General features: G+C 32.4%; 1 protein-coding gene across 7 annotated transcripts in view; it reads left to right on the top strand.

Moving 5' to 3' along the window:
* The first annotated feature begins 326 nt into the window (after positions 1-326).
* The window catches only part of LOC105195922 (guanylate kinase), a 28,035-nt gene continuing 11,970 nt past the window's right edge, over positions 327-16,391 (top strand). Inside the window, exons 1-7 of one of the 7 annotated variants that reach the window (XM_039449100.1) lie at positions 332-484; positions 2,997-3,102; positions 3,500-3,553; positions 6,395-6,662; positions 6,741-6,964; positions 7,078-7,188; positions 10,852-14,326. In XM_039449100.1, the coding sequence (XP_039305034.1) occupies positions 3,520-3,553; positions 6,395-6,662; positions 6,741-6,964; positions 7,078-7,188; positions 10,852-10,904 (690 nt within the window). In that variant the 5' untranslated portion in view covers positions 332-484; positions 2,997-3,102; positions 3,500-3,519 and the 3' untranslated portion in view covers positions 10,905-14,326. Of the gene's footprint in view, positions 485-2,996; positions 3,103-3,477; positions 3,554-6,394; positions 6,663-6,740; positions 6,965-7,077; positions 7,189-10,851; positions 14,327-16,391 lie in introns of those variants that run through there. The other 6 variants (XM_039449101.1, XM_039449104.1, XM_039449105.1 and 3 more) reach the window with 6 other exon arrangements.

Genomic DNA, 16,391 nt, shown 5'->3' with positions numbered 1-16,391 from the left:
CGTAAGAAATGAAAATTTTTCATTTGATTACGAGCTCTTAAAACCACGCCTTACAACCTTACGGTCTTGTGTTTATGCTTTTGTAGAACAGGCTTAAGGGTCTCGCACATAAAATGCATAACATAACACAAGCACAACATAAGACAAATAGACCAATGAAAATGTTATGTAAATCTATATGGCGACTTTATGCTGGATGCTCATTGGCCCATCGCTCTAATGTTGTGCTTGTGTTACATTATGCATTTCATGTGCGTGGCCCTTTATAGTCTTAAAACCCACTGCAGTCAAGAACGCTAAACAAATGGAAAGCTCTGCATATATATATGTTCTCTGAAGAGTCTAAAGCACTCCAAGCACTCTTTTATGTGTTATATGGTGTTATACATATATGCAGTACGATGGTTAGACAGTTGAATTTTACTGTTTAATAACGTTTTTGTCTCGTAATTACGATTGTTTTCTTCTATATAAAAAGATAAAGGTAATGAGAATCATTTTTTGCACTACATACAAGTGATCAGTTAATTCATAAGTATAACTCAAAATAATATAAAGTCAAAGAATTAAAAATACTAATAAGATACAGGATAATTGCGTGTACATACATGTAATTTTATTGATCTAAATGACATATGTTTCGATTCTAGTTTTGGGTCATTTTTAGCGTAGTAGAATAAATATGTGTTACAATAAACTTTCAATGATTATAAGTTAACGAGTTCATTGTGATGAATGAAAAGCTGTGCTTCATTAATTGAATAAAATAGTTGTATAATTGGATCATCGAGTAACTAGATAAATAAAACAAATAATAAAACTAAATGAAACAAATACAAAAAAATCAAATGTCAGTCAATGTACAAAATTAAAAATTGAAACTTATATTGTCAAATGTTTGCAACATAAGGTGACAGTCGTGTGAGAGCAAAAATATTTAAGAAGTTAGTTGGTATTGTCTATGTTGAAAGCAGAGATAGGGAAGAAGCATCAAGTTTTCGTAAATAATTTGATTATACAGGATCAAGCATATCAATTTTATTTTGGACATTTAGTCCTTGTATTTGTTTATGTATATAAATCATTTTAGATATTATATAGTCTTTTCCTTAACAATTTTTTCTTGTCTAATATTTTAATATTAGCCTAATCAAATTTATGTGCAGATTCAATCTAATGCTTGGTAATAACTGAATTGGTATTTCTGTTCATATGGTTTTAATGTTTATTGACTCTAGTTTTTAATAATCTTTTGGTTTGGCTTATATATGATGCATCACAATTTATGCAATCCCTATAAACTACATTTGAGTGAAAGAAGAAGAGATAGAAATGTTCTTGATGAATATGTTCTTATGAAGTCAAATACATTTGCACATTATTGACTCCTGTATATGCCATACATAAGAGAAACTCAATGTTATAAGGTTTCTAAATTTTTCTGTAATCCATAAAACAAATGGGATAGTAAAAAAAGATTAACGAGGGCAACCATTGTTGGGACAAGCTGAATGGTTTCTTTAAGATTCTTTTTATGGACACAAGGATATGATAATTTAAGAATTCTGTCAGTTAAACTCATAATTGTATTTACCTTCTGACAAAAAGGATGATATGAAAAATAATTGAGATAGTATTCATAAAAAGTAGATTTGTGATAAAATTCAAATAAAAAATTAAGAAATTTATCTCTTTTAAAGTTATTCAGAAAATTGAAACAATTCTGTTCTAAGTGAATTTTTTTCTGGGACGAGTTAAAAATCTCTAAACAAGAATTGACTTACATTTTTTGGATATTTATTGTGATATCAACATATCTGAATAAAAATCAGGATTACAACGTAGTTTACCAGAACTATCTACTACATCTAAGATTAGAGTCCAAATTAATAGACTTTTTTCAGATCTCAAATTTGTATTTGTCTTGTGTATGGTAAGATAGTAAACAAGACAAAGACAGATTTGAGATCTAAGATTTGAGAAATGTCTATGAATTCAAACCTAAATCTACCATAATTGGGAACAATGGAGACTGCATGAGTATACTAAGTTTGTTTGTAATAAATGTCCTTAAAAATAAAAAAAATGTAGAATTGAATATAAATTTTAATACATTAATGAATTAATAAACTCAGTCATAGGAAGACATGTGTTTTACTCAATAAGATGCTATCTATTAGTGATATTTTTAATTACCAAATTTAAAAGTACATTTGTAAATAATGACACAATATTTAAAGATATCAAAATGGACTCATCAGAAATTTGCTGATTAGGGATATTTTAATAACAAGTTGGTAACTATTGATGATAGGTTTGTTTGATAAAAGTAAACTATCTTGTATAATTTTATATAAAAAGGACACAAAACTATGGAGAGCATTTTCTATATTTGAGATTATAATGCATAATGGGACACTTATGTATTTTTGCTAATCTATAAACACAAGGTAGGATAGTATTTGATACATTTAAATTATTACACATGGAATTGTATATGAACTCTTGCTGCTTCCATCTTCTTAGTACAGTCTTAGGCTCAGCAATTAATTTGTTAATGGGTTTATACTTACAAGTAAACCTACGGAGGTGTCACTCATCGATTTTAATGAAACTTTGCATATGTGTAGAACTTTGAAAAATATTAGATACATATTTTTTTTATTGGCAATGCTCTACTCTGAAGGGTGAAAACTACCCCTTAAAAGTAAGGGATAGATTTAACATATTAGATGTAATAAATTGAAAATTTTAAAAAATAAAATGTGTTAGGAGGTTTTGGGGGTCACTGAAACTAATAGCATTTTTCACTGGGAAAACTAGTGCACACTGAATGTGTACTAATTTCTATTTTTTTTGTTATTCTATTATATCATGTAGTAAAGTAATTGCTTCTAAATTCAGGAAATTTTTAATTATGAATGTTTTTGATTTGCTTGACAAATTCAGTGGTGGTTTATAATCTGGTTAATTTTCTTTTTTCTCTATTATTATAGGTAAGACTCGCATATTGAGAATAGGAGCGCAAATTACTAATTCAATATGCTGGCTTCAACGTAAATGATTAATCCACAGGGCTGGGTCAACTATTAAAATATTGATGTAATCGAATTTTAAAATACAAAATTAATTGTACCTATAATGAAATTAAATTTTGTGTTGTATTAACAAACTTCATCAGACGCTCGAGTTGCCATAATGTTGTTACAAATTTAATTTACCAAAGCTCGCAAAATTACATTTTTGTATTATTTCACTTGAACGTGAAATGATATTTCTCTTAATTATGCAATTTATTTAGTGTAATTTTTTTTAATACTGTGAAAGTGTTCATCGATTGCTAGTAGAAAAATATAATTATTTACTTTAAAATAATCACAAATTTTTTAACTAAACCTAGCATGTGTGAGTTTGTTTATGTTTTTGCATGATTCTTATGATTGAATTATACTTAATTGGTATGATTGAATTACACAGAACAGTATTTTGCCCTAAGCAGCCAGCATCCTTTTAATCACTATGTCCATACAGTGGTTTAGGACAATAAAGATAGGTATGCAGGATCCCCCTTTTTCTTTTTCTGTCAAGATTTTGCTTGTGTTACTATAATACATACAACAAATTTAAACAATTTAATAAAATAGCATTACATATACATACTGTATGACAGTAATTTAATCATAAAGAGTTTTCTATAAAAACAGGTCTAAAAAGTTAATTTTTACGAAACAAAGAATTAGAAAACGGTAAAATTTAGGTTCCAATATATGAAAGAAATACCTGTAAGAGCCGACACAGATTATTCTTTCATGCGTATATTCAAATTTAATAATATAAAAATATTGTAGAAGTTTTGACCAGTAATTTTCATCAATATGGCACATTAAAAATTACTGAATAGTCATTATATAAATATACGGTCAATTAAATTTTATCGTAATAAATTGCCCAGCAATAGAACGACGATTGATATTTGAATGAATCATTTGCTGTAGACAACTCACATTGTACAAAACACGTATTTAACTATAATTTTAATGATAAGATGTAGAGGTTAAAATTATACAAATAATAAATCATATATAAATTTGTATGTACGGAAAGTAAAAAAAATCTTTTTATCTTCAAACTGTTTATTCTATAAATATAATAATTTTTCTTGAAATATACTTATAAGAATGTATAAGCATAGAAGTGTAGGCTTTAATTTTGATGATTTAAGAGAAAAAAAAATAGTTTTTGCAGAAATTTTATATATTTACTACTTTATTTATCACATATTTTACATTTTCTTTTTTTTCGAACATAAATAACACAGATCTACAAACTTTAGGATGAGTCTTGTACTTTGAATAAGGATAGGATTTTGATGTGCTGAAAACGACTACATTGTCTATTTTTTTCCATTACCTTCCTTTTTTTAAATAATCACAAAAACAGTTTTTTTTTTATTTGATTTTATTATTTCTTTGACTAAAGAAAAAATAGCTGATAGCTAGATCATTTTTACAGTATTTTATACAGAAATGTCTTTACAATACCGAAAATATTTTTTTGCAACTTATGAAAATGTTTTATGCAAACCATAAACAAAATCTGTGATAAAATCACAGCTTTTAAGCTATTGCGATAAATTTTTGAAACCTATGTCGCCATATTAGATTTGCTATTTTCATTTGTATAATAATACACAGCAGAAATCAGAGATTATAAGATCACCAGATATTGATTTTCATGTTATTTATACGCATTTTTAAAATTTTTGTCTTCCATATTGGATCCGCCATTTTGATGTGTTTATTTTTTAAATCGATAACCAAAAAATTATATTTTTACGTTCTGGGGTCCTATTCTTGAAATCGATTAATTTTCATATACGAAAATGGCAAAATAACCAATAGGTGAATAATTTTATTGGTTATTCTTCCACTTTCCTACATGAAAATTATTTTGCATGTTTTCAAGAATAGAGCTCCTGATCTGGGGACTATCCTGTAATAAAACGTGGTACAGAATGGGTAATGCTAAAATCACCTTTCTGTATGTACATTTTCTATTATCACAAAAAGTAAGTAAAAAATTTAAAACAGCAAGAAAACTACACTAAAATCATTAAAATCATTAAAGGAAGCATAATATGTATTTTATTGTTTTGTCATACATATAATATAATTTTAAGTTATTGCGATGAATTTTTAAAATTTATCGCCATATTAAATCCGCCATTTTCAATTGTAATTACACAGCAGTAATTAGAGACTTACAAAACCACCAGATATCGATTTTCATGTTATACGCATTTTTCAAATTTATTGTCATTCATATTGAATTCGCTATTTTGATTTATTCATTTTTGAAATCGGTGACCAAAAAAAAACCACATGTTCTCGTTTAATTTTATAATTTCTTCAATTTTATTTGATGGTAGTCCGTCAGATTCAAGAGAATGTCGTGTGTCGTAGGTGATGCGCGCGGGATGCATTTGTTTTAAATTCAATAACTTTTTAACGAATGGTGAGAAATTAATTTGTCAAAGATTTAAATGAGAAACGTACAGATATAAGCCTAAATAGTCAAATATATTTTAAGATTTTTTCTTTTAAATTACTTGGTTTCACAATTTAACATTTTTTAATCATTATTTTACGGTTTTATCAAAGTTTTTTTGTTTGCAGTTTGCATAAAACATTTTTACAATATAAATTGCAAAAAATATTTTCAGTATTTTGGGAATTTGGGGACATTCCTGTGTAAAATGTAAGCTGATCTTGCTATCATATTTTTTTTTAGCTAGAAGAAAATTATAAATCAAATCGAAAAAAACTGTTTTTGTGATTATTAAAAAAATGGAGGATAATGGAAAAAATGGATAACATAATCGTTTTTATCGCTTCAAAATCCTACAAAAACATCCTTCAAAGCTCAAAGCACAAGATCCCCCACAAGATTTTGTAGATTTCTAATAGTAACGAAAAATATATTATTTAAAATTTTATTATTTTTTTATTTTTTATTTAAAAAATTTCTAAATAATAACAAAAGTATTTTTTTTTACTTCTTTTTACCATAAATATATTTTCTTTATGTGATAATTTTTTTCAAACATAATAAAAAAAGCAATACAAATAAAATTTTAGACTTTAATATTTTGAGGAGTCATTTAAAAGAAAAAAAATAAAAAATATAAATTTCTAAACTTGCGCGGTTTTTGTAGAAATTTTATATTTATTACTTATATTTATTTTCTCATTTTTTGTTTGATTCTTATCAAAATTGTTTACTGTGTAATACTGCTAATGGAGAATGATTTGCTAGTTTTGTTTTTGTAGGAAATCTTTCAGTTATTTGAGTATTAAATGAATAGATTTGAATGGAAAAAAATCTATATTTCCAGGCTATTCCAGTATGATTCACAAAGGGCCACGTCCGTTAGTACTTTGCGGCCCTTCAGGCACTGGAAAAAGTACTTTGATAAAACGATTGTTTGACGAATTTCCCAACACCTTCAAATTTTCGGTATCGCATACGACTAGAATGCCACGGCCTGGAGAAGAGGATGGGATTCACTATCATTTTACAAATACGGAAAAAATGCAAGAACAAATAAAAAATAGTGAATTTATTGAAACTGCTATATTTAGCGGAAATTTATATGGCACGAGGTAAATATAGATACAAAAATTAGTATATAGATACAATAATTATATATAAAATGATACAATCACGCAAATTTATTATAGCAAACAAGCGGTCGAAGAAGTGCAACGTTTAGGAAAGGTGTGCGTATTAGATATCGACATACAAGGTGTGAAACAAATAAAACGCACCGATCTCAATCCCCTTTATATATTTATAAAACCACCATCCATTGTGGAATTGGAGCGACGATTAAAAGCTAGAAATACAGAGACTGAAGAATCCTTAGAACATAGATTATCAATTGCCAAATCTGAACTAGAATATGGTATGTATATATTTACATAATTCATAATTAATATCGCAGAAAAATTATGCTTTTAAACTTACATTATTTATCTTACATTTTTTAAACTTTAACATATACATATTTATTTACAGGTGAAACACCTGGTAACGTTGATGTTGTCATAGTAAATGATGATTTGGAGAAAGCATATGAGATCTTACGCAATTTTATATTGATCAATTATAATCTGCATTGCAATACAGGTAAATTAAAGATTTTTATTTTTTTTTTTTACATTAAGGGAGTATTCTCGCAATAAGTACCATTTTTACATCTTCAAAGTTGTTAGCAGTTAGAGAAATTTAAGAAATAGACAGGGAATTTAAAACTAGTCAGGGAAAACCAGGAAATCTGAGAAAAGTCAGGAAATCAAATTTATTAACCTTAGATAAAATTAAATTATTATAAACCAGATTCTAATTTTTAAAATTTTATTGGAATTAAATATAGTTTTCAAAAATTATTTAAGGAAACAAATATTTTTTTCGATTTTTAAATTTTGCGTTGAACAATTTGCAGAAATCTAACGAATATAAAAGAAAACTGTAATGTATATAAAACTGTATTTTGACTTTTTTTGTAAAGTTAAGATTCAGATTTATATATGTTAGTGACGTTTACAAATTACAGTAAGAAAAACATACAAAATATTAACTAAATGATTTAGTCATTTTATAAATATTTTATGTATTTTTAAAAATACATAAAACAGATTTATTGTGAGAAACGTTTTATCTTTTTTTTATGTACAAATACTATTAAAAATTACGTAGAGTTAAGGTAAAAAATTTTTAATTAAAATAAAAATATAACGTAAAAAAAAATAAAACTGGAAGGTGTAACAAACAGAATTCAAGCTATTTCAGAAATATATGAAAAAACAAATAAATTTTTGTCTTTAATGCTTTAAATACTTTAAAAATCCGTTGAAAATATTATAATTATATTTAATATTTTCATTGTCAATATATTTGAAAAATTTTATTTGTAATTAATAAAAAATTTCAATATTTTTTTTGTTTTTATTAAGTGTTTCTTTTTGACTTTAGTTAGGGAATTTTTTCAAAAAATGACCGGAAAAGCCGAGAAAAGCCAAGAAAAAATTTTTTTAGTTTTGCTAACAATTCTGATAATTTTTTTATGAATTTTTTAAAATACAAACGCTATAAATCTGTATATATAGTAACAAAATTTTTTAATGATATTAGCAATATTTCAACTGAAAAAAAATAAAACATTTCAGAAAGATTTTGAAATGTCTACAATATTTCAGAGATGTCTTTGAGATATCAAAATATTTGCGTTTCTTGCATTTGAAACCTTGCAGAAATATTGCTGAATGGTTACTGAAAAGATCTTTCTGAAATATTGTTGGTTTTAATTTTCTAAATACAACTTTAAACATTATTTTTTAAGTACTTTAAAATTAATGTCACTATGATTTTTCTGAAATATTTAAAAAAAGAATACGTAATGTACACACACCGGCAGAAATGGTGTCCCTTTGTGCTGACGCTCGGTTGCCGTACACACGCGAAGCCGCGCACGTATGTGCTTTGTGGCAGTGCTGCGAAGGTCGGAGTGCGGGCAGAAAGTAGTGGGGAGTGTTACGATAGTACATCTTCGCTCGACGCTAGGTCGAGAGAGAAGACACGAATCGACGTGCTACCATGGAGAAACTTGATGTCCCCCTGCTATGTGCTTATACGGGCGGAATACGGGATATCATGGTTGGTCGCGCGCTGTTTTAATTGCATAAAGAAATTTACTCGGATACGAAGATTCGTTTGAAAAATAATGTAAATAGAATTACGATTTTTAATAATAAATTAAAATTATGTTACCACGATAATATAGCTTCAATTCATGAGACTGTTACTTTATATCGATACATAATTTTAATTAATTAATGAAACTTGTAACGATCTCGCTTTGCGCACGGCAGTGGTCGGGCGGGAACGAGGGCACGAAGGGTTGCGAAGGAATTAGGCTTGTTTTCTAGTTATAACAACGATAGGTGTTTATTCAATAGACATAAAAATGTAATAAAAGAGAACATATAAAGAAATCGTACGACGGTAACAGCAAAGATATTAAACAGAAAGTAAACGGAATGGATAATAACAACGTAATAAGAAAATCTAAGCGCGCGGACGGATAGACGAGACACTTTATATTCGCACACGGAAATAAAACGAAAACGGATCGGCTATTTACAATTCTATTTACAGCCGTAACGGTGTCGCGAGACGCGTTTCGGAGAAGACATCAGTCTTTTTCTGGAACCGTGTCGTCACAAATTCCCGTGCCGGCGGCTGTGTTATTCTGGCCCGCACAATAGCTTTGCGGCGCAGCGCGTACACGGATCTGTGTATGTGTTTCGATATTCAGTCACGCACGGCCCGTCGCGGTTAATACCGCAGGTGTAATCGGGTGGCACTACCCTACGCCAAGTGCGTTTGATGGAGGCACAGAACTCTGTACCTCCTTACGCGTGGTAGTATCGAACTCGGGATGCGATAAGGATCGTCTGAAGTCAAGTGACTTGACAGGGCCCAAGTTATCTTGAGCCCACGGTAGCGGCGAGGATGTCAGAATGGGATATGTCGGATTGGTTCGGAAGTGTCGAGAATCAAGTGGCTTGACGGAGATCGAGGCGCTCTCTTTCTCGACCTGGTGATCTTCATGGTAAACCGGTCATAAGCGGAAAAGGCCAATTTGGTCGGCGATTTCAGCTTTTATATACTCGAGAATTGAGAGGAGGGAATATGCGGAGAGCAAGCGGAACAGTACGGAGGCAGTATTTCCGCCACTTGATCTCGAGCATCTCGGTACAGATCGCGGCGTGCGCGTGGCAGCGAACGGTGACGGAACGAGAGCGCGTGCGTGAGGAGATGTTTAAAACGCGAATGCGTTTGAACGCTTGCTCGCTAGAAAGTCTGGTACATTTATTTGGAGCATAGCGCCGGTTTTTGCCGTCCGGCGGGTGTTTGTCCGGACGGCTTGGACGGGGGACAGTCCGGGAGGGGGGAGGGGGTGTCTGAAGGTGGTTTGTTACAAACTTGTAAAATCTCTTAAACAATTACTTTTTAAAATAATATGTTAACATTAACTGGCAAGCCAGTTTACTTTGTAATTGAGGTAAAACAATACTCTGAGAAGTGACAGACTTCTTCATATTTTGACGTTACAAATTACTGTACGAAATTTAAGAAAAATCAGAATCAGACGTTCATTTGGATCCTCTCAGAGTATTGTTTTACGCCAATTACAAAGTAAACTGGCTTGCTTGATAATGTTAACATTTCTATAAATTTATCGAATTAAAATTATTTTCTAATAAAGATTATTTTAAAAAGTAATTGTTTAAAGAGATTTACAAGTTTCATTAATTAATTAAAATTATGTCTTGACATAAAGCAATAGTCCCATGAATTGAAGCTGTATTGCCGTGATGACATACTTTTAATTTATTATTAAAAATTGTAATTCTATTTATATTATTTTTTAAACGAATCTTCGTATCCGAGTAAATTTTTTTATGCAATTAAAACAGCGCGCGACCAACCGTGGTATCGCCGTATTCCGTCCGTATAGGTGCATAGCAGGGGACACCGAGTTTCTCTATGGTAGCATGTCGTTTCGTGTCTTCTCTCTCGACCCAGCGTCGAGCGAGAAAGATGCACTATCGTAACGCCGCCATTTTCTGCCCGTATCCCGATCTCTGCCGCGCTGTCAAGAAACACATACGTGCGCGACTTCGCCTGTGTGCGGCAGCCGAGCGTCAGCGCAGAGGGACACTATTTCTACCGGTGCGTGTACATACGAAAATAATATTTATTTGCACAACATTCTTGTATTTCTAGATATATGTACTTACAAGGGAAGTTCGGCAAGTGTAAAATTCGAAAAAATCTGAAACTTTATATAAGTTTAGACCAGATGGACCTTTTTTGATACGGAGGGGAAATGCGTTTAAGCATACCTCGGGCTTCGGGGGAGAGCCTGAGATTATGCGAGATTCACTCCAGCCAACGACATGCCGACGGAGGAATACCCGCTAAAACCCCTCCGAGTGTCCTGCCTTGATCCTTGGTGTAAGGGGCTCCAGAAAGCGTGCACCATGCTTCCGGAGAAATTAGATGAACCTAATGATGAAACAATTTTTTTTAGCGGCTGATATTCGGTTTTAGAAGGTGAAACATTTCTTTGAAGAAAATCGGTTTTTTTTTAAAGCTTATATTGTCGAAACTATAAGAGAGAAAAATGTTTAAATAAATAGAAAGTTAAATTGAAGAGTATAACAATGTTAAAAAAATTAAAATTTTTTATACATTTTCTCACTACTTACCTATTTTTTTCAAAATTTTTATTTTTTTTACAAGCAAAATAAAGCTTATTTTATTATGAATTCAATGGTATATGACAAGTTATATTGCGACATTTCCCTTATCCAGAAATAATTAAAAATCTCTCCATAAGTATATGATACGACTATATCTATTAAGCTGACACATCCAATACAGCACGATTGAATGAAATATGAATAGAAATTTGTTGCTTTTTTGTTGCTAATTGCTCAATTCCCAATTATGTTACTTTACCTTCAACCCTTGAAAAACGACCCCAAAAAGTCGTACGTTAGCACAATACAATAAAATTGATAATTAATGAGATATGTTGACTGATTACAATTCTCCGAATTTGTTGCTCGTGATTTTGAACAAATCCAATTTTGTTGCTCCACCCTCGATCCTCCGAAAACTACCTTTAGCTGCCGTACGTCAGTACAACATTCTAAAAATGCAAGTAGTTGAGATATCTCGACTGGTTACGTCTTCCCGATTTCATTGCTGTGATTTTCAACAAATCCGGTTTTGTTGTTTATTTGGAGGATTGAGGGTGGAGCAAAAAATTGGATTTGTTGAAAATCATGAGCAACAAAATCGGGATAATCAGTCGAGATATCTCATTTATTATCAATTTTATTGTATTGTGCTAACGTACGACTTTTTGGTGTCGTTTTTCAGGGGTTGGGGGTTGAGCAACCTAATTGGGAATTGAGCAAGTAATTAGCAACAAATTAGTAAAAGAAGAATCTGTATTGTTTTTTTATTTATTTTTTTAATGGTTATGTAATAGGGAAAAGTATAAAAAAAAAATAAATAAAAAAATTTAACACCGTTATAAAGTTCTTTAAATCATTTAACTTTCTATCTGAACACTTTTCTCTATCTTTTATAATTTCGACGATAAACGCTTTGAAAGAAAAAAAAAATCGATTTTCTTCAAAGGGGGTTTTACCTCCTCAAACCAAATATCAGCCAATTAAAAAAATTGTTTCGTAATTAGATTCATCTACTCTAAACTTATACAAAGTTTCAGATTTTTTTGAATTTTACACTTTGTAACATTACGCCCCTCCACCGTGCCGCCAACTCCAGACCGATCGACCGTCAGACGCATCGCAGCCGAGCATGTGCGTACGCTCGGCTCACGATAGCACGAACACTTAACACCCAGCGCGACCGGCGCGCCACGCGCCGCCTTCAGCAAGCGTTCCCACTCCGGCTGGCTCGACCGCGCGAGCTGATTGGTGCGTCCAGCCGCGCGGAGCGCTATGTAAGCAGTGGGCACCCGAAGAGAGATCCTCCTGAACATCCGATCTCACCGGATCCTGACCAGCGCCGGGCATACTCGGCGCCTCCTAGCTCGGGCATTCTCGAGCACCTCCTCGGGAACGAGCATTCTCGTTCCAGCCATCCCACGATGGGTATACTCATCGTTCCCGAGGCCGGGTATGCTCGGCCAATTCGATCCGCTCAGCGGACGACGGGCATTCTCGTGCGTCCGCCCTGATAAAAAAACCAATAGAAAACAATAAAAAGTATTAGAAACCTGATTCAAAACGATAGAGTTCTATTGTTTTGAATCAGGTTTCTGACACTTTCTATTGTTTTCTATCGGTCTTTTTAATCAGGGCGGCTGATCCGCATGTTACGCCGTGCGGCGGGCATTCTCATCGCACGGACTATCCATTCCGTTCGACCGGACGACGGGCATTCTCGTCGTCCGGCCAATCCGACCAGACCGTTCCATGTGTCCCTGGGCATTCTCGGGGACCGACCGCGCCGACACCGCTTCCGGCATACCGTACGTCACGGGGTGTTCACCCCGCGAGATGAGGCCGTTCCGGCCGACACCGTCGTCGACCCTCGCGCAGCGCGGAACCGTCCGCCGCGCCGCGAATCGTCGATACCACGACCGCTACCGGTCGACCGCACGGGCCAATCACGGCCCGTTTCACGGCACTCAGAGTTCGCCACCGCGTGGCAACTCGGAGCATTGACGCCGTACGTCCAGCGCGCCGAATCCGTCCGTTCGTAAACCGTAGTTGTCCGAATCCGTTCTTCCGTCGGAATATTAAGCTACACCGCGAATTACATTTTGTCAGATTATTATTTAACCGAGCAACTCCGATTGCTACCTCCGAGCGCATAGCGCATAACCCACGTCCGTCCATTACTCCAGTTACTCGAATCCGTTTCTTTGTGTTTAGATATTAAGTACGCCGCGAAGATATTTTTCCGTTCTTTTATTTTGCGCGGGTCCGACTATTGCGTAACCGAGCACTCCGGTGCCGTAACACTACTCGTCTAGTTCAATTCTGTCCGATAAAGATATTGGAACATTATTATTATTTTGTACGAAACCAACGTTTCCAAATACATTTAAGCTGTTTTGTTTTCACCATCAAACCACGGCGTAATCATTTTACACGAACCCGGACATCCGGCGAGCACATCCGAGCAACCGATCCCGAACACAATCCCGTAACCGCACCGAGAAAGTACCAGCGTTACAACTTATCGAACTTTCCTTGTTAGTACACGTTAAAACAGAATTTAAAAATTTTCATTTGTTTAGTTGGCGAAAACAACAAAGCACATTTTTTGCTTGGATATATTAACGTACCCAAGCAGAAAATTTGCTCAAGCTGAATTTGAAAATTTGTTGCGTGTGATAGATTTTCAAAACATTTATATTGCAACATTTTAAATGACATTTTGCAGAATCCTTTCAGAAATGTTACACATGGAATATGAAATGCTGAAATCTTTCTTAAACTCTGCAATAATTGGTGCTATATAAGAATTTGAAATTTTGCATATTTATTCTGTGATGTTTTTTTTTACAAATTGTTTCAGATGTTAGGAAAAATATATTATAGTCTTAGTAATTATTTGCAAATCTGTATGGACATGTTAAAAAGGTATCGGCTCACTATTACCATTTAAGATGTATAAATCATCTAAAATAAAGCATTAATATAAATTCTTATTCAAATTGTAGTTTTTGTTCAACCTTCTAATTAAATTTTGTTGCAAAAACAGTAATTTGGAAAAAATTTTTTTTTTTATCAGAAAATTTTATATTTTTATCAGAAAAATCGTAAAGTTGGAATTTGCGTTTGATTGTAGTTAAATGATAAAAAAACATGTAACTATCTAAAAATTTTGAGCCAGTTGAATTAAAACTTAATGAAATATAAATATTAATATATAATATAATAATTAATATAATAATAGACGGTCAGATTAACGAGTCAAATTAAATAAACGATTTAATTCAAGATTTTAATTTTTGAAATAATATAGTAAACGATTATGTAGGAACGTTTCGGCTCTACTTAGCCTTCATTAGCCTATAAGATTCATTTCAAATTAAAATACAATTAAAATGTTCAATTCTTTTTACAAAAAATTTTTTTCTTTGTTTTACATATCTAAAAATAACAAATTTTTCTTAAACTATGTGAAATTGTCCCCATGTGTCGCATACCGTCTATGATTTTTTTGTTGGCGAACGGGCAACCTTGTGCATCGGATGTAAATTTGCGTGTGTGCGTGTGTGTGCAAGTGTTGTTAATCCGTTCCTTCTTTTGATGGAATGAAGAGAGTCATAATCCAAGCAGCACAATTTTTCTTGCATGATGAACTTGACGAAATCACTCGCGGCTTCATATATAAGTTTATTTGACAAGCGTAGTATTAGCCACGTTTTATCTGTATATTAACGATGGAGTTATTGTTTTACATGAATTATACAAATGTTTGCCTTTGATAAATTAAAAAGCTTACTTGAAAAGATATTCGTACAATAATTATATGAACGTTTGCCATCGTCGACGATCTTATTGCCGAGACAGACGGAGCACAAGTGAGGCAGAACCATTGAGCAAAAGTCAGTAATGTATGTGTGTATGTCTTTGAAGGAGTCAAGTAAACAAAAATAAGAATCATGAAGAAGTTCTGTATTATTTTGTAAGTTTAGTCTTTTTTTTGTTGTTTTATATGATGCCACATATGTAGGGCAGACGAAGAGACAGTTGAGGACAAGAACAAAAGAGCACATTATTAATATTAAACTCGACTCTTCAAAACACTCAGTTATAACAAACTAGAATATTTTTTGATCACTTCTTCAATTGGAAAAAAATAAAAATTGTTGACACTGAAGAAAATTACCATAAAAGATTAATTTCGGAAATGATACATATAAAACAACAAACAAACGGATTAAACTCACAGAATGATACAGAACTTCATGATTCTTATTTTTGTTTACTTGACTCGTTCAAAGACAACACACATATACATTACTGACTTTTTCTCAACGGTTTTGCCTCATTTGTGCTCCGTCTGTCTCGGCAATAAGATCGTTGACGATGGCGAACGTTCATATAATTATTGTCCGAATATCTTTTCAAGTAAACTTTTTAATTTATCCACGGCAAAAATTTGTATAATTCATATAAAACAATAACTCCATTGTTATATACAGATAACAATGTGGCTAATACTACGCTTGTTAAACAAACTTACATATAAAGCCGCGAGTGATTTCATGAAGTTCATCATGTAAGAAAAATTGTGCTGCTTGGATTATGGTTATCTCTTCATTCCACCAAAAGAAGGGACGGATTAACAACACTTGCACACACACGTACACACGCAAATTTACATCCGATGCACGAAGTTGCCCGTTTGCCATCAAAAAAATCACAGACGATATGCGACACATGGGGACAATTTCAGATAGTTTAGGGAAAATTTGTTATTTTTAGGTATGTAAAAGAAAGGAAAAAATTTTTTGTAAAAACATTGAACATTTTAATTGTATTTTAATTTGAAATAAATCTTATAGACTGATAAAGGCTAACAAGGAAACACAGGGAAGTGTCCGCCTCAGATTAAAACGAGTTTTTAATATGTTGTAGTACAGATAAAAATAAGGGACACGTATTTTTTTATACGTGCCCATACGCACTTTAAGAGGATGAAACACCCCTTTGAAGAAAATCGGTTTTTTTCTTTCGAAGCGTATGCCGTCGAAACTATAAGAG

This window comes from Solenopsis invicta, chromosome 5, assembly GCF_016802725.1.
Source record: "Solenopsis invicta isolate M01_SB chromosome 5, UNIL_Sinv_3.0, whole genome shotgun sequence".
NCBI classification, from domain to species: Eukaryota; Metazoa; Arthropoda; class Insecta; order Hymenoptera; family Formicidae; genus Solenopsis; species Solenopsis invicta.
This window is presented reverse-complemented; position numbering and strand designations above follow the sequence as displayed.